Source organism: Chrysochloris asiatica, unplaced genomic scaffold, assembly GCF_000296735.1.
Source record: "Chrysochloris asiatica unplaced genomic scaffold, ChrAsi1.0 scaffold00190, whole genome shotgun sequence".
Lineage (NCBI taxonomy): Eukaryota > Metazoa > Chordata > Mammalia > Afrosoricida > Chrysochloridae > Chrysochloris > Chrysochloris asiatica.
The window spans coordinates 554,581-580,927 of record NW_006408708.1 but is presented as its reverse complement, the minus strand read 5'-3'; the positions used below and the strand labels follow the sequence as shown (position 1 = coordinate 580,927).

Genomic DNA, 26,347 nt, shown 5'->3' with positions numbered 1-26,347 from the left:
CTCTGAATGATTCTGTGTTTTTCTCTCACATAAAAAAAACAAAACAAAACAAAAAAACAGGCAGCAATGAGTGCATGTGTCGTTAATTAAAATTCTATATTTAAACGTGCCAGTGAAAGAACCCACCACCTGTAGTCCCCTGACAGGGGATGTTTAGAAGCATTCACAGTATTACCCGTGTAAAAAAAAGGAAGTCATGAGTTCACATGACCAACATGTTTAATTGTTTAATATTTTAAGTATTGTTAAGTTTGGTGTGTCTACAATGAAGTCTATTTGCTCTCGATTTAATCTCAATTGGGAACAGCTTGCCTGTGTTCTAGCCTTTAGCCCAGAGATTAAAGAAACCCTAGGATTCTAGGAATTATTGTAAGTGTTCTGTGAATTAAAACAAACAAACAAACAAGTATAAAAAAAACCTCACCAGTGCTATGCTTTTTAAAGATTTTTTTTCCCCTAAAATAAAATTAATGAACATGTTTTTGTTATTATTATGCAACACTTATTTAGGTCTTTGGCAGAGGTGCATCATCACTCAGATTTCTGGAGTCCCATTAAAGGTTCACCTGATGAATGCATGATTTCTGATCATTGTAGAAATGAACAGGCAGCACTGCCAATTTGTCGTTTCACTATATAGTGCCTACTCCATGATCACTGGTCTAGGAAATGTATCATGCTGCAAAATTTCAACTTGTAGAGTTTAATAATATTCACTGCATGCATAAATCAGACTTGATCTGATCCTGTCTCTACTTCTCTCAGACTTTTTTAAAAACACAAAAACTGACCTATCAATCCAACCACACTGTGGGTCATGTTAATGTCTGTGGTATTCTATCAATACGCTGTTGTCGTTATTGTTAAATGCTGTTGAGTTGGTTTTGACTCATAGTAATCTTGTAGAGGGTTTCTGAGGAGCAGCTGGTGGGTTTGAACCACCAGACCTTGAAATTAGTCCTACAGCACCATATCAAGGATTCCACCAATATATTAATACATTATTGTGTTGTTGTTAAGTGTCGTCGAGTCAGTTCCGACTCATAACGACCCTATATGGGGTTTTCAAGGAGTGGATGTTGAACTGCAGACCTTGTGGTTCAAACCAACCTTGCAGTCCAGCGCATTAACCCACAATGCCACACCATTAAGTCCCCCAAATAAAGAGATTTAGGACATATTGCTTTAACAATCACATCCTTTTCTAAGGAAGAGTTGTATCGGCTGAGTTTCTGCAGTTGGCAGCATGTGAAATTTTTAGTATAAAGGTAAATGCATGTTTTTACCTCATCATTTTTGCTTAATTCTAACATCCAGTACCTTAGAAATCCATCAAACTCCCTTGGAAACCCTGTACAGGGTCGCTATGGGTCGGAACCGACTCGACGGCACTTAACAACAACAACAACTAGGCAGTAGAATCCTGGTGTGGTGTGGTGCTGTGGGTTAATGCGCTGGACTGCAAAGTAGGTGAGCGGTTCAGGCTCAACAGCCACTCCTCGGAAACCCTATACAGGAGTCGAAACTGACTCCACATCACATAATCACCACCGCCACCACCACGGCAGTGAGGAACTCTGGTGGTGCAATAGTTAAAAGCTCGGCTACTAAACCCAAGTTGGGGGTTCAAATCCACCATTGGCTTCAGGGGAGAAAACATCTGTTAATCTGCTCCTGTAACGATTAATATCTAGGAAATTCTATGGGGCAGTTCTACTCTGTTGTCTAGGGTTACTATATACTATGAGTAACAGACAACAACAGCAAATGAGTATCTTTTTTGTAAAAAATTTATTTTTATTTTCTCTTTCTAGTTGCAATGTTCTGCCTTTTAGTCTTTTCCCTTTACCATACGCTTACCTATGAGAAATCTTTCCTCTTACATGTTTTTCCCCAAGATTTCATGCTATTTACTATATTTGACAAAAAGATACTCTTTAGTATCTCAAAAAATACTCTGATAACTTTTGTACTAAGAAAAAAGTTCGTTAGACTACCTAAAGATACAAACTGGTGACAAGATCTACTCTTGTATTCCATTTAATATAATCAAGAAGGAAATTAGTTAATAAAAATAATGAAGCACAAAAAGAAAAAAATCTGCTACAAAAATTGCACTACCTTGAAAAATCAGCTGGTTGTATTCTAATTCAATAGTGATATATTTCAAATTACATTATGCAAACTCTTCATACCACTTAATTATGTTCCCTGATAACATATGGTGGAAGCTTCAAAATATTTGTGGAAAAATTTCATTATCTGTCTACTTCATTTTTTCCACAAACTTTTTGAAGCCCATTTGTATTATTGTGGGTAATGTGTGTCTGCCTTGAGTTTATGAGAGACAATAAACATAATAATAGAATTGAGCTTTATCTTTTGAATCTTGAAATGGAATTTTTAAAGAAGAGAAAGCTACTAAAATGCTACTTTCTGGAAATTTTAACATTAGATATTTGTTTATCCTGGCACATACTGCCTGATTGTCCCTTACTACCTGCTCTTCCATTTGAATGGGGTTTTTAGATGGGTCCACTGCCCTTCAGAACAAAGACTGTATTTCCCAATCTAAGTGTGGTCATGTAAGACTAAGTTCTGATCAATGGTCTATATAAGGCTGCTTCTGAGCACCTTCTTCTATGAGGCAGTTAAGCTGCATTCTTTGCTGATGCCTCTGCCTTTCCTTCATCCTGTGGTTTGGAATGTGCATCTGCTGGCAGGAGCATTGAAGAGCTGAAAGAAGCCTGAATCCTGTGGGACTCTATACAACAGAGCTGTCACAACAGCCCTAAATTAACTCTCTCTGGACTTTTACAAGAGAAAGAAAGAAACTTCTGTCTTAAGTCACTGTTATTTATTTTCTAGTACAGCTGAACTTCATCCTAAACTGAAACATTTTTCTGCTAAAAGACAAATGATCAGGACAAAGATTAGAGCCAATTTAAAGGGAAGCAAAAGCAAAATAGTAAAATGATAAAAAGCAGTTTGTATTACTAAACATCTGAAGTATTTTGGTATCTATCTTATTTCCAGAGAAGATACTGTTTCCTACTATTGTTCAAATACTTATGTCTTATGGTAATATAGCCAAACTGGAAAAAAAAAAAAAAATTATGTTTCTGAATAGGTCTTCTTTTATCTTTATGTCTTATCTAAATATGTATTTATGTAAGGATTAACAAAAGACCATCTGTGTAAAACTATTTCTCCATAAGGCTATGATACAGGCCTGAAGAGCTTCACTATAAAACACCACCAATACAGCATTTTCTTGAACAGTGTCAAACATCAAAGACATCTTAAATGTAGAGCTAGATGACTTTTATGACATTTAACTAATTTAGTTTATAGATATTATAAACTTTGACCCTTCATTGGCTTTTGATTTTACAATGCTATCTTTAAAAAAGCATTTCTAAAAACTGCCCTTTAACCTTTTTCCTTAAATATGTACAAAATGATGTAAGGGTAAAACTTACAGAACGGAAGACATGATTGGATCTAACGTAAATGATTTAAAATGGTTACTCAGGAAGAAAAAAGTAGAGATGGAGACTTTACATACTGGGTCTTCACTGGACAGGTTTGGGTTCATGGGAACGTAATTTTCATCACTGTCATGTGAGTCACTGCTTGAAGTTGTGCTATGTACGGAATCCGGCCGGGGGGACATGGGAAACCTAGAGGAACTAATTACCAGAAATCACCATTACAAACATAAACCTTGAGGACACTTTCAAAATTACTTCTAAAATAAAAATGTGAGTGCTAGTTAATATTCTTTCAGAAATACTCATTTATGCATATAATCAACATATTATACATGTTCAAAAAGACATCTGGTATGCATAGCTATATTAGAAAAGCATATTCTTAACATCAAATAATCTTTTGTAATAACAACAAGCAAAAAGTATTACTAATGACTTGGAGATAACTAAAACTTACATATAAAAAGATCTAAGAATTCTACTCTTTATGTAATGTGAACACTCATTCACACATATATTCAACATAGATTCGCAACATCATATATCATTCTCATTTCCCTATGTAGATTTAAATAAATCTGTATCACATAATCTTGATATCCTGATTTTGTTACATACACCCATCCCTACAACACGTACAAGAAACCACCATATTTTCCAGATCAGTGGTTCTCAAAAATTTTTGGTCTTAAGAACCGTTTGCTATATTATCCATTGATATTTACCACATGAGAAATTAAAATAGAAAGTTTTAAAACCCAAAAGTACACAGGCACATACAAGGGGCTTCAAAAAGTTTGTGGAAAAATTCCATTACCTTTCAACTGCATCTTTCCAAGAACATGCTGAAGCCCCCTTGTATCCTATTAGTCATCACAATGGAGATGCCATCATATGCTATGTTAAGTGTTATTGAGTTGGCACTGACTCACAGTGACCCTTTACAGGTTTTCTGAGGAGTAACTGGTGGTTTTGAACCACCGACCTTGTGGTTAGCAGTCCAGTGTTTATTCTACAGCACCACACTAGGACTCCACACATTATGTAGCCTCTGGAAAATTCCACTGTACATTTGTGAGAGAATGAGAGTGGAAAATGCAAACATCTTAATAAAAATATTTTGACTTCACAGAACCCTAAAAAGTAGGGCTCTCCATATCTTTGAAAAACCACTGTCCCTAAGATTTTCCACGATAATGAGAAATTCTAGATATTCAAGTTATTCAAACCAACTACACATTTTAAATGAAGACTTACTCTCGAGCAAAACTCCTAGTGATGGGAGATCTAACTGGAGCTTGTAATTCTTCCCATTCAGACAAGGGTTTTATTTCTAAAGGTGCTGGTTTGGCTGTATGGAAGAGAGTCAGAGAGAGATTTTAGTGTATATAACTTTGGAAAACAAATGATTTTTCTCTGTATCTATAGTCAGATCTGCCTAAGGCCAGCTAATCCAGTGACTTTATTTCACCTCATCTCACCAGGTGAAATGAAGACGCTCATGGAGGTTACATGATTTGCCCTAGGTCACACGGCTAAATAATATCAATAGAAGTAAACCAAATAATGATTCATGATTGTTCACTTCAAGTCTAAAGCTCTACTAACAACACGGTATTATTTAAGTAAATGCTTTATGACTACAAAACAAATAAGAACAATGCAGAATAATAGGAAACAGTTCCTTTAGAGTTGCTTAATTTATTTCTCTTTATTCATGAATTCATTTTTATTAATTTTATCTTAAAATATAGAGATTTAATCTTATATGCAAAAACATTACTCTTCTTCAGTATTGAAATGTCAGTTAGAAAACTGTACATATAAATGATGTATCCACCCTTAACTCACTGCCATCAAGTCAATTCTGACTCATAGCAACCCTGCATAGGGTTTAAGGCTGTAAATCTCTAAGGAAGCAGAAAGCCTTGTTTTTCCCTATGGACCTGCTGGTGGGTTTGAATTGCCAACCTTGTGGTTAATAGACCAATAATTACCCTACAGCACCATAATTGGTGCTAACATAAAAACACCAAACCAAACCAAACCGAACCAACCAGCCAAACAAATAAACAAAACCAATCAAGTCATTTCTATATATGCCTAGTATGGAACCAAATAGTAATTGTATCTTTAGACTCAAACTGCTCTGAAAACACTACCTGAAAATTTCAGTTTAATTTAATAATTTCTTCTACAAAATTAAATAAAATTAAAATGACATTTTCATTAGCAATATTTCTAAGTGGTCTTTACTTATTCATCCAATTGTTGCAGTACATAAATTATAATACTAGTATATATCAAAGAGTTCTCGGTCCTTTACTTAAAGACAGAAATATTTTAGCAAAAATTTACGAAGTGAGCAAAAGAATTAACATTTAAAAAATTTAATTGTGTTTTAGATTATTTAAATGTATTTTGTTGTTCTTAAGTGCTGTCAAGTCAGTTCTGCCTCATAACAAACCTATACAGGGTTTCCAAGGAACCTTGTGGTTAGCAGTCCAGTAAGTATCTTATAGTGCTACACCAAGAATCCATATTAAACAAAGATTAGAGTTACATTTCATGCCACCATTCTAAATAATCTTTTCATTTTTCCAGGTTATATGAGTGGAAATTGTAATCAACTGTTATAACTACCACCAAACTATAAAATAGGTGGTCATTTGAAAGGGCTACACAGATTCAACAAGGCTTAAAATTGTTTCTGTCAACACAAATGAAAAAAATTCAATAAAAAATTTCTTAAGACCAAATTGATTTATTAAATTAAATTTAAATGGATTTTGCACATTGATATGCTTAAAAATCAAATAATGTCTTGACTATAAAACCATTTCTCTAACTCTAATTTTTTTTTAAAGCCTAAAGAATAATAGCAGTTTAGCTATCAGTCCATGATAGAATTCTTAGAACAGAACACAAATATCACATATAAAAATACAGACAGAAGACAACTGGAACTCACAAGCAATTTACAAGCATAAAGGAAACAATGTACTGATGTCTAAAGATTTAAAGAAATAATATATAGAGATAAGACTGAATATGACATTATGGGATTTTTCACATGCTTTTGTTAATGACATTGTAAGGAAACTCAATGTGTATTATGGGAAGCATTCACTTTAGATATAACATGCTGGGAAGCTTTATTTACAACAGCAGTATTCTTCTTTACTTTTTAAGAAATAAATTTTTAAAGAAAATAAAATCAATTCCCAACATCCCATACAGCATGCGGTGCTAAAGTACATACCCTTTCTTCTTGTAGCAAAGTCACCTATGGTTTGTGAATCAGTTCGCTCTAAACCATGGGGTTTGGGTCTTAAAATTTTAGGACTTTGACCTAATTGGTAAAAAGAAGACTCTCTTAATATAATGTTATTTTTTAACTGGAAAAATGGGTTCCGTAAAAAAAAAAAAGCAACAGAGCTCTGTGCAGAAATGTTACATCTTATAAGCATAAACAAAAGTTTGTGGAGAAATTTTCAATCCTGCTACATACTCTTCATGCTCAGCATAATGGAAAGGAGAAAGTTGCATGCAACAAAGTTAGTAAGCATTGTTATAAAAGGTGTAGGATTTTAGTGGGCTAACTAATCAGATTAGTGGTTATCTTTATTTTAAGAAAGGGAGAAAAAACATGCCATGTTAGCTTTTCTTCTAACATGCCTTAGAAAAATCAGATCAAATCATGTACAATGATTAAATCCTTCTGTCATATGTCTACATTTTCTTTGAAGTTTCACTTCCCTAATCTGTTATAGATATTTAAAAAATCTGAAACTCACTGTTCCCACATCTCCTGATCAAAGCGCTTTGAGAGGAGCATGTCGACACTATATTATTTGCGAATCCATGACCAAAACCAACAAAATTTATTTATTTATAGTGATACTCAGTAGATGAGCAGTGGCATCATTTTGCAAGAATTAGATGTCTACGTTCTGGCACTGCTGACTGTTGAAGCTTCAAATGTAAGCCCTTAAAAGTATACATTTAGTTGCTATTATTTTCCTTTTATTTAATCTCTGTCACATACAAGAACAGCTGAAGAGTTCTATGTACCGGACAAGACTGAAAACCAGCAGCTGGCCTCATAGGGTTCCTAATTATTAGTCTTAATTTCAGAGCAGAAAAATCATCTGAGTCAGTGTTTTAAACTGCTCTATTCTGGGAGTCTTGATGTGGTGCTGCAGAATAAAACTCTGGACTTCAAGGTTCATTTGAACACAAGGTCAGCGGTTCAAATTCACTAGCCGTTCCTTGGAAATCTTATATACGTTTGCTATAAGTCAGAACTGACTCACTGGTACTTAATGACAACAACAACAATTCTTAATGGCAGGTGTGCCTTGGTAGCACAATGATTAAAGTGTGTGCCGCTAACAGAAAGGTCAGTGGTTCCATCGGGGAAAAGACCTGGTGATCAGCTCCTATAAAGATAGTCGATGCTGTTGTTAAGTGATATGGAGTTGGTTCTGACTCATAGTGATCCTGTATAGGGTTTCCGAGGACCATCTAGTGGGTTTGAATCGCTGACTTTGTGGTTGGTTTGCAGTCCAGTGCTTATCCTATAGTCCATGCCAGGACTCCTAGGAAACCCTATGGGATAGTTCTACTCTGCACTACACGGTCACTACAAGTCGGAATGGACTCGATGTCATACCTTTTTAATGGCACCGAATTTTCTTTTTTCTTAGACTTTACAAAGTTGAGTCAACATCTGTTTGATGGCAAAATGGAAATTTGCCACTTAACAACAACACCTACAATAGCATCTCATTGACCCAAACCTAAAAGTTCCCTAAATGTCATTTTCTTTGGTTGTTGTTAAGTGCCGTCGAGTTGGTTCTGACCCATAGTGACCTTGTATAGGGTTTCAGAGGAGCGACTGGTGAGCTTGACCTGCTGACCTTGCAGTTCAAATGGCTTTGCAGTCTGGCGCATTAACCCACAGAGCCACACCAGGACTCTTTTCTATGGTTAGATATATTTAAAAAAATGAGAATGTTCTAATTTACCAACTTGCTAAGTTGGACAATACATTGAGTTTATTCAGAAGTGAGTCAAGACCATGACTCCTAATACTTGACCTATTCAGAGCCCACCCTGGCAGAACATTGTTTCTAAAAAACTTTTTAAACTTCCCAAACAGTGTATTGCCCTTTCATAAAGCAATAGGCAAAAGATAGTTTTACTATGAGAAAAATCCATTTGTTTTAGAGTTCAAAGACCCTTAAAGACCAAATCTAGCCTCTTCATTTTCTGAATGAGAACCCCTGAGAAAAAAGAAGTGAAGTGACTTGCTCAGGTCACAATCATACTAAGAGGATGAAGTTTCCTCCGGTCTCACAGCTGCTGGTATGGTACTCTAGATCCTGTACATCCGTAGGCCTTTTGGGAAACAGGAATTCTTAGGAAACTCAGATTTTAGAGTAGGAGTGTTTGTCTATTATTACTCTACAATTCCTGCAGTTTTGATATTATTTGAAGCATCTGCATGTGGTTTAGGGAACTGCATTGACTTGAAAGCCACAAATGGGTGATAAGTGGGTGATGTGATGATTAGTAATTACAAAATGCTTTTAGTACCACTTTTGGTTTGTTGGTATTTATACAGTGTGTCCTCAGCCCAACTCTCTCTCTTTTTGTTGTTGTTGAAAGATTCACTTTCATTGGTTCTTCAGAAAAATTTCCCTGATTTTTAATTTGTACTGTGAATGAAGTATCTCTGAATGGTCACTTTGTACATTTCTTAACTTTGTAGGCCATTAGTTAGCATTTTATCTATGTTTGTAATTAAATAATCAAGGTCACATGCCTGTTAAATTTACCTAGTTGTGGTTTGTCACTTTTTCTCTAGTTTCATGTGTCCAGTTACCGGACATATTACATCCAATAAGTGAAGTCAAATTGACCATCTCTCCTCCTCCAAACCAGTGCCATATCTCACCTTCAGCAATGATACCATTTTCTGAATCCTTAGGCACGAAAACCTCAGGGATGTATGGTTAACAGCCCATCTCCTTTGATTAACTGCATTTACTCTTCAAATGCTAATAATTTGCCAAGATGACAACAAAAAGAGCTTTGAAATGAGAACTAAAATGGAAAGATCAGATCATCAAGGTCAATAAGAAGATTACTCATGTTTGTATGAATGCTAGCTAGGTAACTACAGCCAAAAATGATGAAAGACTTATGAAAAATAACAAAGGAGGTTCTTTTAAAGTCTATATTTTGAGGATGGAAAACAGTGCAAAAAAAAACCAACAAGAACATCCTGCTTAGGAAGACAGAGTAATCATAATAGAAAACCCTCAGCTGCTTTGTAGGAGAAAAGACATAGTGATCTTCGGTAAAGATTTATAACCTAGGAAACTGTATGGGGCAGTTCTACTCTGCTATGAGTTGGTATCAACTTGAAGGCACACAATAACATTATGTTTTTATCTCTATTCTTTTATTACTAAAATACAAAATTCCCATTAACTAATATGTATAATTTCTACACAAAGCTCAAGTCATAGTACATCCTCAAAATACCACTACATTTACATTGTTGTTGTAGTTGTCAAGTGTCACTGAGTCGGATCCGACCCTGTATACGGTTTCCGAGGAGTGGCTGATGGGTTTGCACTAGCAACTTTGTGGTTAGCTGTCCAGTACTTATTCTACATTGTCACATCAGGATTTAGATATTAATTAGATGAATAATTACATAGATTGAGGACCAAGCATTCTAAAATCTCATTTGATCCTTACAATAACCCTGTGAGGCAGGTACAATTAAAACAGATTTCAATAATTTTATCAGTTGAGGAGGTTGGGTCTTGAAGAGGTTAAATAACTTGCCCAAAGTCATACAGAGAAAAAGATGTAGGAATTTGAATCTAGACTTAAGGTTCATGATCTTATTCCCACCAGGAATCTTTGTAGTTTTTCCCAGCAGAGTTTCCATTGTTCTGCCTTTGCTTTGGTGAACAGTAAGTCCTCCCAATAAAAATCTAAGTACTGCAGACTGTGAGATAAACATATTTTACCTCATCCCATCTTACCTATAAGGGATTTTTAAAAGTTTGGAAAACTTAAATGAAAAGGTAATGAAAAATTCCCAAGAGCTTTTTAAAGTCCCCTCGTACAATGACAGGCATAGGACAAGTCCTCAAAAAAGTTCCAGTGGTGGAACTACATCACTGGTGGGACTGAAAACTGGTCCAATCACTCAGGAAAGCAATATGGTGCTTCCTCAGAACACTGGAAATAGAAATACCTTATGATCCAGCAATTCCTCGACTTGGTATTTACCCACAAGAAATACGAGCCATAAGACGAGTAGATATATATGCACACCAATGTTCATAGCAGCACTAATTACAATAGCAAAAAGATGGAGACAGCCAAAGTGCCTATCAACTGAAGAATGGATAAACAAACTGTGGTACATACATACAATGGAAAATTATGCTACCTTGAAGAATAACAAGGAAGCTGGAAGCCACCGCAAAACATGGATGAACCTTGAGGACATTATGTTGAGTGAAATTATTCAGTCACAAAAGAAGAAATACTGCACAGGACCACTATTATAAAAGACTAAGAAAAAGAACCCATACTAAAGGGCGGGGGCGGATTATTTGCTGGTTACTGGGATATGGGGGGTGGGATGAGGGGAGGGAGGGGAAGGTAGAACACAGGGTAGGGAATAGACACAGGATAGTTTGGGTGCTGGGAAGGGGGGCAAATATACAAGAAGGGGGAGGGGAATGGAAGAACAAGGTGGATGGGAGAACAATTATGCAGGTTTGCATGGGCTAAGTGGGACAGAGGTAAATAATGATGTATGCACAACCTTGAACAACAGGGCTCTGGAATATAGGCAATGAGGCAAGGTTGGATTGGGCAAAAGTGGGGAAACCATGTTAAGATGCTTGGCTGTCTTTTGAATCTTGGTTTCCCTTGCATAACATTATAAAGTGGACACTTGAGGGTGAGGGAAAGGAATAGCCAAAAATATCACCACAGAAAGCTTGTAAGTCCATCTTCTGCCTATAACTGATTGGAATACCTAAAATGGAGCTACAAAGTACCCAGTGAAGGAGGCTTCCTGTGGAGTCTCTGCATTACATAAGACCACAGGGGGAATCCTGAACCCCATCCAGAATCTTCTGAGGTGGGAAACTTCTACTTGAAAGAACAAGCAGACCAGCCTGGAGCAGTTAGAAAAACAGAAGGTACTCTTAAAAGGAAAACCAACAAGAAAAAAAAAAAAATAATAAGGCACTCCAACTGACTACTACAAGAACAAGCAAGTTGCTTGCCCAGGAGACATCAAGCCAAGTGGCCGGGTCCCCTCAGGAAAAACCCCCTTCCAAGACTAAGACTCAATGGGAATACATGAGCAGACATGCACTCTGACTGGTGACCATGTTGGTCACCGATAACGGGAAGTGAGGGAAAACAAGCAATGAAGTTGTGAGCTGAGCCCTACCACATTCAGTAGACTCCTGTGAACCCAGGGACAGTGACATAGTCACAGAGGACTAGAGTGGAGAGTGAAGCATCCACTTGATAAGAAGAGAGGTCATATGCACAAGAACACCCACATTTGCAGATAATACCCACTTGACTTAGCTTCAATGGCTGGATGATCAGAACTCAACTTGAAGAAAGAAGAGGGGCAAAAAAAAGAGTAATCTGATACAATTTGATGCACTTGACCTACACCTATGGATGCAGTAGCTCAAAAGAGGGAATAAATCTTTATAGCCAGGATCACTCCCACCCCCTCATACAGGGATGGGCAACTTGGACATTGGCTACCCAAAATTGGGTGGGGGGCCTACAAAGGCAAGAAGTGACTAGCTTAAGTCTTCAAGAGGGAGTCTAGTTCCAGAGGTTGCAGTTGTTGTTGTTGTCAGGTGCCATCGAGTCGGAACCGACTCATAGCGACCCCATGCACAGCAGAACGAATCAATGTCCGATCCTGGGCCAACCTCACTACCGCTGCCACACTTGATGCCATCAATGATGCCACCTGGTTGCAGAGGAAGGCAGAATCTCCACAGAGTAGTATCCAATCTGTCTGGGCGGAGCTGATGAAAAGAAATGCGGATAGGTCTCTTGTGATACAATAGTGAATAATCGTTATCAGGACTTACTGTGAGGGTTGGAAATGTAAAGGTAGACATTTTGTAGCAAAAGGAGGGGAGTGATTGACTTTGCAATCCAGGAGTGGAGGTCCCTGGGACCATCAAGGGAAAAAAGCGAGAGCAGGACCCTACCTAGAGAAACAGTGACCCCAGAGATGGAGGCAGAGATGATGACATAGAGAGATAGAGCTGCTGGGATCTCTAGACCCAGAGTGGGAGAGGGGCTGTGTGCTGATGACCAGAGGGCAGGCTTGCAGGGTATACCCTTTGGTTGGTTAATGATGCATGGAGGGCATTGTAACCATGACAATGAAACGATACACAATAGGATGAATGTAAAGCTAATGTTTTCCCATGTAACCATTGCATAATTCACAAAAAAAATTAAATTAAAAAAAAAGGTCCACTTGGACAAATGAAGATAATAGCTAGGAGGTAGTAGGGATGAGATGAGAGAATTATTATATTCACTTAAAACTGGTGAATTGTACTTTATGTGAATTATTCCTCAATAAAGATTTTTGAAAGAAAATATTAAAATCTCCACTGGATTATACAGATCAATATTCAAAACCATTGCATTTCCCTGAAGCCTTTACCGGAATGACTGTGTCTTCTTGAGCTGCCCTTTGCAATTTTATGTTCAGCTCCTTTATTTCATAATTTCTCCCATTAATTTCAGTTACTCTACATTAAAGAGCAATTTTTACAGTCTCTTCTGACATCCATTTAAAATCGTTTCTTTCTTTCCTATGACCTTTAAATGTATGATAACCTTCATGTCTTCACACAATACATCTAGTGTTTGGTCATTAGTATTCTATGCATCAAGTCTATTCTTGAGTTGGCATCTAAATTCAGGTGTTCATATTTTGATTCTAGTGGACTTGTTTTAATTTTTTTCAGTTTCAACTGGAATTTGTATATGAGCAATTGATGGTCTATTTTGTACTGGTCCCCGATTTTACTCTGACTGAACTGAGCTTCTCCATCATCTTTAAAGATATAACTGATTTTATTCTTGTGTATTTTGTCTGGTAAGGTCCACATGGATTGTTGCCATTTATATTGTTGAAAAAACTTGTTGGTCTTACAAAATTGTTTTATGAGCTCTCCATCACTGTTTTTATCACCAACTCCATATTTTCCACCTATTATGTGTGGTGCTACTGGATAATGCACTGGACTGCAAGGTCAGTAGTTCAAGCTCACCAGCTGCTCCTCAGAAATCCTATACAGGGTTGCTATGGGTGGGAACCGGCTTAACGACATTTAATAACAACAACAATCCTTCTTTAAGGAGCTCTGGTAGTGTAGTGGTTACGAGTTGGGCTGCTAACATCAAGTTCAGCAATTCAAAACTACCAGCCATTCTGCAGGAGACGATGAGAATTTATAGCCTCAGAAACCCTATTCAGGGTCATTATGAGTCGGAACAGACACCAAGGCCCACCACCACCACCACCAATCCTTCTTTGTTTCTAAATTTTGCATTCCAATCACCAGTAATTATCAAGGTATGTTTGATCAATTTCAACCTCCTTAATTGGGTGAATTCCTCAATTTTGTCATCATTGGCATAGTGGTTGGTGTATAAATTTGAATAACAGTGCTATCAACTGGTAGTCCTTATAGGCGTATGAATATTATACTATCACAGATAGTATTGTACTTTAAGACAGATCTTGAAATATTCTTTTTGACACCTTCCAATTTTCTTGGATTCATACTTTACACTCCATGTTTCAATTACAAATGGATGTTTGAAGCCATTTCTTCTCACTTTGTGCTGAGTAACATCAGTAAATAAAAATCCCAAGAGTTTTATTCCATTAATGTCATTAAGGTTGACTCTACTTTGAGGAAGCAGCTCTTTGCCAGTTGCATTTTGAGTGTCTTCCAACCTGAAGGCTCATCTTCTGGCACCATATCAGCCCATGCTTTGCTGCTATTCGTAAGATTTTCACTGGCCATTTTTCAGAAGCAGATTCCCAGGTCCTTTTTTTCTGTCTTAGTCTAGAAGTTCGACTAAAAGTTGTTAACTATGGGTGATCCTGCTGGTATTTGAAACAGTAGTGGCATAACAGCATCACAGCAACATGTAAGCCACCACAGTGTGACAAAGGGTCCATGATAGTACATTGGTGGTGGTTATATGCTTTGGAGTTGGTTCCGACTCATAGCGACCCTGTACAGGGTTTCCCAGGCTGTAAATCTTTACGGGAGCAGAAAGCCTCATCTTTCTCCCGCGAAACAGCCGGTAGTTTGGAACTACTGACCTTGAGGTTCGCAGCCCGATTCGTAAATGATAGTACATTAAGTTTAAGTATTTAAAATATCTACTTATTTCTCATCTTAATTACTCAAAACTTCTTAAAAGTATGTCTTTATACTGCAAAGTACAGCAGCTGACTTCTATATTTAGAATATAAACAGGACTAGAATGGTACTCATTTATTGTAGACCCTTAAACAAAGTAGACAACCAAGGAAGCATTCATATTGGGCTTTCACTTACTTAAATAGTTAGACTGTGCTTTGAAATTAATCAAGGCCTTACTTGATAGGATCATATTTGTTTATCAAGTTTTAGTCAATTGGAGAAGCTGGAATAATAGATTGTCATTTATTAGATGTCATGAAATTTGAAATTAGAGACTCGTGACAATGACACGAATGATGAGGAGAATGTCTTGACCAAGTAAGGCATTTAACAGTGACAATTTGAAAGCATAAACTCTGCTATAAGATTGGAATTTGGGTTTTAATCTGTGCTTTTGAAAAGTTATAGGTTTCTAAAGGAAGTTGACAAAGTCAGACCTGTAGTGTTTCTTTGTCATGCCTCCTCTGTTACCAGATATATTTAAAAAATGGAATAGTGCTGAAGAAAAGCAAACTTCTTTTTTCATTACTATGATCTTGGCAATATCTTTAATGCTATACTGAACCTATTCTTGATTTCTCAAAAAATCATGTGGTGTTTCTTTCTGGGAGTTCTTTCTCAGTTCCTTTTGTTTCTAAGGAAATATACCAAATAAATGATCTGGTCAAACACTGTCTTCCAAGAGTACATTTTTAAAAGACTGAACACATCTCTAGAAGTAACCAAGTCCTACCTACTTTGTTTTGTTCTACTGGTTTAAATAACTGAGGCAATGAATGTCTTATATACTAGAATACACTGTGCTTTTACTGAAAATGCAGGGAGGTAAAATTATACATATACATAGGTGACATATAAGATATACAAAATTACATATGTCACATTATTGTGATACAGAAATATATTAATGTGGTATGTTGTTGTTAAAGTGGCGTTGAGTCGGTTCTGACTCACAGCTACACTGTACAGGGTTTCGGAGGAGCGGCTGGTGGGTCTGAACCACCAACCTTGTGATTAACCGTCCATTGCTTATCCTACAGCACCACACCAGGAGTCCAATGGGGTATAATGAGCTCTATTTGCCTTGTTGTTAAGTGCGTCAGTTTCGACTCATAATGACCCCCTGTTCAGCGTTTCCAAGGAGCGGCTGGTGGGTATGAACTGCCGACCTTATGGTTTGAAGTCCAGTGATGATCCTACAGTGCCATACCACAAGTCCCTATTTGACCTTGTTGTTGTTGTTATGTGCCATCGAGTCGGTTCCGACCCATAGCGACCCTGTATAGGGTTTCCGAGGGTGTAAATCTTTACGGGAGTAGAAAGCCTCATCTTTCTCCCGCGGAGCAGCTGGTAGTTTCGAACCGCTGACCTTAAGGTTCGCAGCCCGATTCGTAACCACTACGCTACCAGAGCGATACTAAATGAAGTGAGCATGACATTATGATCTCGAACTGTTTTTAACACATAAATAGGGTTCTTTTCTGATTCTGCAGTATGTGGTATTAGTAATTGTGAGTTTTACTGAGAATTTTCAAACTTGAGTCCTACAGAGACTGAGGGAAGGGAGGGGAATAAAGTAGGCCAAACTTAGAGCTCTTGTACTCTTTTTCAAACCGTATCACCTCTATCCAGATTTATGTGGCACCTCATGATACAAGATAGTTAAAGTCTGGATTAAAAAGTAGCCATCTGCCTGCCACCGACATGCTCTAATTATAGGAAAATAAGGAAAGCACCAGAGTAGCATTAATAGATTTTCAGAATTTCACAGAGTTCATGATACTTGTATCTTAATCCTCCAGTGCTCCAAGAACTCAATTGTAAGTCTGTATATGTTCAGACACATCTTTTGTATAATGCATGTAAAAAAGCTCACATTGTCTGAAACAGATTTAAAGACAAATGAAGACCAAAAGAAACAGAAGGAAAGAAATTATCAAGTAAAAAGCCTGTGACACACACATGCTTTCTAAGAGGGCTGCCTCTGCCCACTGCCCTGCCTCCTGGTCAGTCTGGAAGCCACGTGTGTCATCCAGGACTATCTCCCCCAGCAGTTTCATCCCAAAGGTGGGTGCTTATCCAACACCAGCCTACAATCAATCATGTACCCTGATGTGGAAAGACAAACTGGACTAATCACATTTTCTTGTAGCAATCTGAAGTAAGTAAATAATGAATGAGGCAATTAGCAGCAGACACCAAAGCTGTAAGAACACACAGAAAGGAGGCACCAGGCAGAACCAAGGCCACAGAGGGGCATAACAGCCCAAAGCTCTTGGGAAGCAGAAACCATTTAAAGTAGAGGTTATCAGCTAGAAAAACACGAAAAAGAGGAAAGAAATATACAATCTGGTAGTGACAGAACAAAGCAAATGCAAAGACTTGCCATGAGAAATGCGAGACAGAAATGCAGAGAGGAAAAAGCATGACAGACCAGGTGAGTGTCCCGTAGAACTTTCCCAGGTCCTGAGGACTCTTGAGTTTCTGTTCCAGTGTGTTTTTACTCAAAATAAAACAGAACCCCTTCTCTCAAGATACTCTGCGTAGTCAGACTCTGTTCCCCACAACTGGAACATGTTAATGAGAAATTTACACAAATACAACATGTTCATAAAAAGCTACAACTGTGCTGGAATCTCCTGCAGTGAGCTGGAAATCCCATCAGTCACCACACAGCCAGGACACTAACTTATTCGCTTCTCAAGATTAAAACACACTCATAGCATGCTGCAACACAGCAAATAGACAACTGTCTGTTTTAAACACTCAAACTCCAAATTTTCAAACTTGGCTATTTATTACCCACTGGCCAAAATGTTTCTTTCACATAGAGTTCTTAACAGACCATGCTACTTTAGAATTTAATGTTACTTATGAAAGCCAGTATGAAAAAAATAGACTAGAAGCACTTATTTATACCCAGCATAGGTGGAAAAATATTTAAAAAGTTGTTATGCTGACAGAACGGAAAGAGTATACAGGCAACTTTCCTGTTCTTAAAGAATTACATCAAATACAATAATAATTTTAAATCTGATTTGATACCATCTACTCTAGAGAACAGGTTACATAATAGAAGCTGAAGGCTGTGTCTAACTTGCAGAGGTATTTGTCTTGGTCTGTATTTTATATTTAAATAACTAAAATAGCTCTTAGAATTTGAAAATCAAGAGCGAAATGTGTAAAACGAAGTCCAAATTGTTGGCTTCTCTTGAAGCATCAGAGAATTTGCTCACATGAGCCCAAATTTGCCTAAGTCAACAGAGGACTGGAGCCCAGCAGTAGATGGCTCATTTAGATGGGACAGGTCCTGCTTCTATTTCCTGTTGCCTGTCAGCCCCTGTGGGTATTTTAATTTATAACCTCCACTTTAGAGACGGGAGACCTAAATCTCACCTGTGCACCAACAACATATAAGAATGATTAAACTAAATAGCAGTATTGCTTTCCTTGAATTAAGATGTTAACTAAGGTAGTCTTGGCCCAGTTTCTTTTGGACTTCACGCCACTTAAATATAGATGTAAACTGGCCCCAGATTGGTTCCCCACTCCTTGCTTTCCTTACCTTTTCTGTCTGGCTTGAGGTTCCTATCCACAGGGGGCGGTTCACAGTCTGCAACAGGCACTGGCCGTCTGGGAGGGGTCTTTGGGCTGGACCTGAAGCCCAGATGAGCAGGAGGAGGCACTTGCATTCCAAATGAAGAAAAATCAAATGTTCCTGGTGTCATTGGCACATAATTTGCTTCCTGAATTGATTCTGTAAAACTGCTGGAATGTTGCCGTGGTGGGGAGTTGGGATTCATAGGAACGTAATTTTCATCCAGTTCTTCACTTGATACACTTCCCACTGTCAACACATTTTTGATTTTCTAAAACACACATACAGTTCTTTTTAAGACACAAAAAACACTGTTAAATGGGCAAACATAAGTGTAAGTCACACCTATTCATACGGCTATGAAGGTACTGCTATTTCATGATCTCGTTTTGTCTTAGGACACTAAGTGCAGGTTTTGACAATAAAATACTCTAGGATGCCAAGATCAAATATACTTACAAAGTGGTTGTGGAAGCCTTCAAGCGAACTAGATCTATCACTTGGAAATGTTCGTGGAATATCATAGCAGTCTTGAGAGCTAGCATCTAAAACAAAGAAAAAAATATCAATATTTTTTCCCATTTTTGCTAGCTCTCAGGATGATCAAGAATCTTTTTTTTCCTTTTCTCTTTCTGCACACACACAGATACAATGATCTAATCTCCTTCGATACACACGGATTTTAAAAAGGACACCCACAGCTCACAGAATGATATCTTGAGTTGGTAAATCAAACTACTAGAAAATGCAGATACACCTATGTTAACTGATACCAGTGTCCTGACTCATAGTGACCCTGTACAGGGTTTCCGAGGCTGTAAATCTTTATGGGAGCAGAAAGCCTCATCTTTCTCCCGCAGAACAGATGGTAGTTTCGAACTGCTGACCCTGAGGTTAGTAGCACTACTTGTAACCACTATGCTACCAGAGCTCCTTGAATAGCTAAGTAAGTACCAATATAAGTTCCATTAATGATGTCTTAAATCTTATGCTCTTTAAAGACAGCTGGTTAATGCTACTGCAAAACACATACATTTTAGTTGATAGTTTTTAGGGCAGGTATTTAAAATTTTGGCTTTTATTTTTAGGAATTTAAGAATCTCAGAGAATAACCTAGACCCAACTTTTCTCCTCTCAAAGCAACTTTTGGAGGCAGACTCTAAGAGATGGTATAGGCAAAATATGTTCAATTACAGCAGTCCTTGAAGTGGGTAGGAATAACAGAGAAAGGAGATTCATCACATAAAAACAACAATCAAACAAAAAGCAAAATGGCTTGGGTGGAATTGAACATCACCTGTCAGACTCAATGTGAAAACAACTTTTATAGGAAGGAAGGAAACAGAACCCAACAGATATGACAGAGAAGTGTCCATAATGGCACACAAATGCAGGAAAGGTTCAGAGAGGTTTCATGGCTGGTCCATTTCCTGCTCCTCTGGTCAAAAGAGGGGTGCAGGAAATATAGAAAGTGGCAGAGAGGAAGGCATCACAAAGGGCAAACTTCTTCAAGAATGAAAAACTCTTAACTCCTTCTTCCTTCCAGCAGAACATGTACAGACAAACATACATGCACACACACCCTCTCTTCCAGAGACCTACTGAAACTTTTAGCTTGGCTGTATAAATAGATGACTACAGAGCTGTAGGGAAGGAGGAGGAAAGTATTATCAATTCACATTATTATATAATGCTTAAAACAACAACAATTCAGAAAAACAGATGCTCTATCATTAACTCTAATACAGGAGAATCCCATTAGAGCTAACCTTTTCTCAATTTGTTCAAATCCACAGTGGAAATGGTATTGCTACGCAATGTTGGCATCCCTGCAGTAGGGGTACAGTAACTACTGTCAGTATCTGAGGCTGTGCGCGTGATGCTGCACGTTTCCACAGGAGATCGGTCATGAACTGGATGTGGTTTTGGTGGCCGAGGTGGAGGAATATCTGGAATAGTCTCGAGCTTGGACGTCTGTCCCAAGGTTCCTTCTGGAAATGTTCGTGGAATCTGGTAAGTGTTACCAGGTGTTGGGGGAATGTCGTAACTAGCAGATATATGCCTCATCTGAGTCTCTATATTTGACGTCCCAGATGGAGTATTAAAAACATAGAGTTCTCCGTCTGCTTCAGTACTAGAAGGAGACACCTTAGGTAAAACATCGTGGGAATAACTCCTGGGCAAGTTATAAAGGCTGGAGTCTATAGGAACAGATGTAGCACGTGATGGTGGAGAGTCATACGTCATCTGCTGCTGAAAAAAGCCATTCACTCCATGTTTGCTCTGGGAAGACGTGGAGTTTTTATGAGAAGGGACATTATCATTGCAGTCTGTTTCCGAAGAGGTGGATTTTGCAGAGTCAGCATGCGTTCTAAATAAAGATGGTTAGCAACAGGATAAAACATTAGTATGATGAAAACATAAGACTATGCTTAAACATATTTATAGCTTAGCAATCAAAACACATAGCTTTTCCTTGGTATGATCCATTAAGATTTAAAGCACAAACATTCTTTAGTTTTTATGATTGTACACCAGGCAACCAAACCACCACCAGGAAACCATTCGAAGTAGTCTCCCTAATTTCTTTCTTGTATCTCTCTACTCCCTAAATTCCACCCATTAGATCCACACCTAAAACCATAATCCCTAAAGCACTGGAATTAGATTCAAAACTATGAGAAAGGTACATGATTAAGAAACACACAAGGAGATGCTTTTCCTCTGGATAGCAGCAAAAACCTAGTACTACTACAATTCATAAAATCTGGTTGATTGCTGCTTTTTAGCTCACCTGTAGCAACTTCACTGTTATGGAAAACGAAATGATAACATGGTATTGAATCAATTCAATGTGAGCTACATGAACGGGGCAACTTAATAAATTATATCTTCCCTTCTACTCAGTTTGTTAAACATTTAGCCTATATTATAAAGAGGATCAAAAGGTACCTTAAATAATTTAATAATTAATCTTGAGAGATCTTATTGAGATTAACTTATGCTTTGTTTGGGTATATTTTCAATCTCTCTTTTTTGGGACATTATAGAATATGGGATAAGTTAAGATGAAACTACTTAACCACTCATCTACTCAGAGCAAAACCTATCAAGGGTCCCTACAGGCTATGGAAACTACCTGAAGGCCACAGAAAACTCTGCTTGGGTCCAAGGTTACCATTATAACCTGACTCAAACTTGAATGAACCATGTTACTTCTTCTGTTCACTGAGTTAAATCCTTTATTCCAGGTAGGCTACCTCCCATTATGAGCTCACTTCTTTCCAAATTACTGATGACATGCTCTTATCTTTCAGCAGATTGGATGTAATTCAAACCCTAGCGTAGTGGTTACGAATCGGCTGTGAACCTTAAGGTCAGCGGTTCGAAACTACCAGCCGCTCCGCGGGAGAAAGATGAGACTTTCTACTCCCGTAAAGATTTACATCCTCGGAAACCCTGTACAGGGTCGCTATGGGTCAAAACTGACTCAACGGCACTTAACAACAACAACAACAACTACCCTTATGGAGCTTTCGCTGTCTTAAAAACACTTGCACTGTCCCATCTTGGAATTTCCAAAGCACCTAGGCATATTTAAAAATTGGTACTTCATTTAATTCAAACATGCAAGTTTAGAGTAGAACATACATTTCTGGTCTAGCTTATCATTTAGTGGTGAATACACAAAAATATCAAGTTATTTCCAGTACTAAGAGTGAGAAATGAAGGATGACCAACATGCCATGGAAACTGAGAGGGATGTTTATTCCACCCTGGGAGTCTGGCGAATGCTTCCTAGAGGGGCTCGTGTCTCAGCTGACTCTTGAAGGATGAATACAAGTTTCGCAAGACAACTCTCACATATTGGCTTGCTCTATAAATACTTATTTCCTTGTAGGTTTGACATCTTAAAAACTTTGCTTATAAAGTCTGAAGGTAACTTTATTTGAAGGAACTCTATTTAATACAAATTTTATTCCTTTGGACCTCTATTGTTGTTAAGTGCTGTTGAATCGATTCTGATCCATATCGACCCTGTACAGGGTTTCCGAGGAGCAGCTAGGGAGCTTGAACCACCGACCTTGCGGTTCAAACGACTTTGCAGTCCAGCGCATTAACCCACAGCGCTACATCAGCACTTCTTGGACCTCTATAGCACCTACCAAAATGGTGGGTATATAGGAGGTACTTTATAGATATCTGTTATTCAGCAATCACTTTTGCAAGAGCTAGGTATAAAATTGGAGCCCTGGTGTGGCACTGTGGGTTAAAGTCCCGCTTACTGCTTACATCAATAACACCAGATGTTTCTGCATTCCTTTCCCTGCCCCCAGCACTTTCTTTTGATTTGTGTATATAACATACTCATGGCACTAGGTCTGAGTCACAGTATCTCCATCAGAGTGCTGTGTCCCACCTGGTACAACTTTACTGTTTTCATTTTGTGTCTTGTGTCTTTCTTTTTTCCTAATTTCCCATCACCCCTACTCGGGTTTACTTGTTGGTGGCAACATTTCAGTACAATTTCTTAAATTACAACAGGAAAGAAAATTAAAATCCTATCTTACTGTGATACTAGTAAGATTGCTGAAAGATAGTAGATATAAAAAATATACTGAAAAAGGTCACTTAGCTGTTGGGTTTTATTGAAAAAAGTCACTTAGCTGTTGGGTTTTAAAAATGGATATTAAAGAATAATTTCAAGGCTCCATGAAATAAAATCTTAGTTAGTAGCATAGCTTACAAAGTTGCAAGTGTGTAATTTAAAATTCTCACAGCAAACAGGCAAAATCAAGTTAGAATCTGATATAACTAGTGTTGATTTATAAGATTATTTTTTTGTTCTTACAGGTAAAATCCCATTACAACAAATGCACATAAACCAACGATGGACTGTTTGTGGATCTTAAATTCTACATGCAACATTTTAAAATAAGTTCTTTATGTGATACTAGCCACGTAACAGCCACTTACTACATGAAAAACAATAGTCTTTCTCATAGAAATGTTTTATATCTTATAAACCTGCTTAAAAACATCTTTTACATCTATGATGCAATCCACTCCCATTTTTATTCTGGAATTGTCACATAGTTGTTAATGGTAGAGACAGTCCTCCCAATCATTTTAGTTTCTGTTCCCTTTTCAAATAGTAAAATAATTACTCTCCAACTCTATCAGCATCAAGCATTCAACACTAAATGACAAGAATGATCAAATTAAAATAGCATATACTTTAAAAAAAGAGGGATTGGAGGAACAGGGATAAAGATGACAGGAAAACTAAAGCTTTGAGAAAGGCTCTATGATCCCTCTTATCAAGCACCAAACTCCATATATGAAATTTTACTTATTACTTTATAAGTAAAAAGTCCTGGTGTGGTATTGTAGGATAAGCACTGGACTGCTGCTAACTGCAAGATCGGCAGTTCAAATTCACCAGCTGCTCCTTGGAAACCCTAGGTAGTTGTTAAGTATCATCCAGTCGGTTTCAACTCAATAGTGACCTTGTATAGGGTTTCTGAGTAGCAACTGGTGAGTTTGAACGGACAATCTGTTGTTTAGTAGCCCAGTGCTTATTCTATAGCACCACACCAGAAGGTTGGAAACCCAACTATGAGTCGGAACTGACTCCATGACGATGTAACAACATTGGGGGTTTCACTGTTAGGTATGAAGACTGCGAAAATAGATTTTAGCAATATAATTATTAAATTTCACTACAACTCAATTTATATATTCCACAGAATTTGTTATATTGGGATTTTACCTATATGATTAATTTCTCACACAGATCCCAAACAACCACGATACACTCACTGCAGTGGAATCGTTTTGCTTTCAAAATCTTCTAGCAGTAGGTATTCTTCTCCTTCTTCAGATACCAAAGATGACCCTTGGCTGGTTTACAATCACATAAGAAATGGAGCAAGATCACCATTTATAAATCAGTGAAATCTGTTAAGCAAGTAAGACTGTAAGTCTGTAACAAAGACTATGTAAGTTTAGACAGATTTCCCAAAGAGCCTTGTAGCTAAAACTGTTCTTTGATTAAAGACTGCAGAGATGGATGTCTTCATCAAAATCTCCAGAATAACAGAAATCATCACTGGAGTAATAGAAACCTGCCTTAAACTAGGATTCCTAAACTTACAAGCACACATACACACACGACTTACCTCATAGGTTCAGGCTTCTTGCTTTGACAGTTGATTAGCAAGAGGTAGTCTTGAGGATCCTCCTGGATGCTAAGAGTTTCCAGGTGTGGTGGAAGGTTAATTAGCTGGTATGGAGGAGGTAGAGTAGCAGAAGATGGATCCACCTGTGCAGATGATGGTGCTGCATTTATAGCTAAAGGTAAATCAACTGGTGCTTGCAAGGAGGGGCCAGGTGGCTTCACAGCATCTGCAACACGAAAGTTTACCATTGTCTTTCACATTTTTTTTTTTTTTTAAGGAAAACTTACATAATATACCATGGCAATGTTACAGTCAAGACAAATACTACCCAAATGGCAATATTTATATAGGACATAATTGATTCTTGTCAAAGAGATCTGAAGAGTAGGATCTCATTTCTATTTCAGATGCTCTACATAGCCATGGTAGCCTTGCCTGCATCAACAATTAATTTTGAGGCTACTAAGACTGGTGCTGTAGGATCAGCAATGGACTGTGAACCACAAAGTTGGCAGTTCAAACCTACCAGCTGCTCCCTGGAAACCCCATAAAGGGTCACTATGAGTTGGAACCAAATTGACAGCATTTAACAAAAACGACAAGGAGTAAAAAGGAGTCCTGGTGTGGCAATGTAGGATAAGCACTGGATTGTTAACAGCAAGGTTGGTAGTTCAAACCCATCAGCTGTTTCTTGAAAACCCTACACAGAATCACTGTGAATCGGAACTAACTTGATGGCATACAACTACAACCCCTGCTGCTATTGGTACTAGGGGTCGTCAGAACTTTACATTTACACTTTCCTTTCTACTTCTCAGCAGACTACTTCTATGACTTGTAAAAATGAAATCTACTCATGTTGAAGAATTTAGAGCATCACCTCTTTTCTCAGCATATAGCCTCCATTGCCATTTAGTGGATGTCCATAACAACTTCATAAAACAGGGGGATCAGCAAAAGAAGATATAGTTAATAGTAAGCACTTTCTATGTTCTGAGAACATGTGAAAATAGCTAAATGGTATACAGAAAAAGCAATTTGAAAATCCAGAAATAAAATCCTAATGTAATCAATGATATGACCAAGTACAATTTTAAGGGTCCAGAAGAAAAATGCTCTGTTAATCTGGTTAGGAACACAAGGCTATAAGTAATCCAGAAGCAGAAAAAGCTTATTAGAATGAATACATTAATTGGTTTACTGTCTCTTTAGACTATAAAAGGCTGGAGTGAAACAGATTTTTTTACAAAGCAAAACATTACAGTTTAGATCCTAAAATATAGTAAGGGAGTATATATCTATATCTATATCTATCTCTCTATATATATTTGTTGTTATTAAGTGCCGACAAGTTGGTTCCAACCCATAGTGTATATGGTTTCCAAGGAGCAGCTGGTGAGCTTGAACCACTGACTTTGCAGTTCAAACAGTTTTGCAGTCTGGCGCATTAACCCACAGGACCACAACTGGACTCCTATGTATGTATATATGTATGTATGTATGTGTATATATATATATATATATATATAT

General features: G+C 37.6%; 1 protein-coding gene across 2 annotated transcripts in view; it reads right to left on the bottom strand.

Moving 5' to 3' along the window:
- The window catches only part of GAB1 (GRB2-associated binding protein 1), a 160,138-nt gene that overhangs the window by 3,876 nt on the left and 129,915 nt on the right, over nt 1–26,347 (bottom strand). The window contains exons 3-9 of one of the 2 annotated variants that reach the window (XM_006872265.1): nt 24,818–25,043; nt 20,405–21,006; nt 19,095–19,180; nt 18,603–18,906; nt 6,757–6,846; nt 4,752–4,845; nt 3,569–3,692 (exon numbers count right to left, since the gene is read on the bottom strand). In XM_006872265.1, the coding sequence (XP_006872327.1) occupies nt 3,569–3,692; nt 4,752–4,845; nt 6,757–6,846; nt 18,603–18,906; nt 19,095–19,180; nt 20,405–21,006; nt 24,818–25,043 (1,526 nt within the window). The remainder of the gene's footprint in view (nt 1–3,568; nt 3,693–4,751; nt 4,846–6,756; nt 6,847–18,602; nt 18,907–19,094; nt 19,181–20,404; nt 21,007–24,817; nt 25,044–26,347) is intronic. The other variant, XM_006872266.1, reaches the window with a different exon arrangement.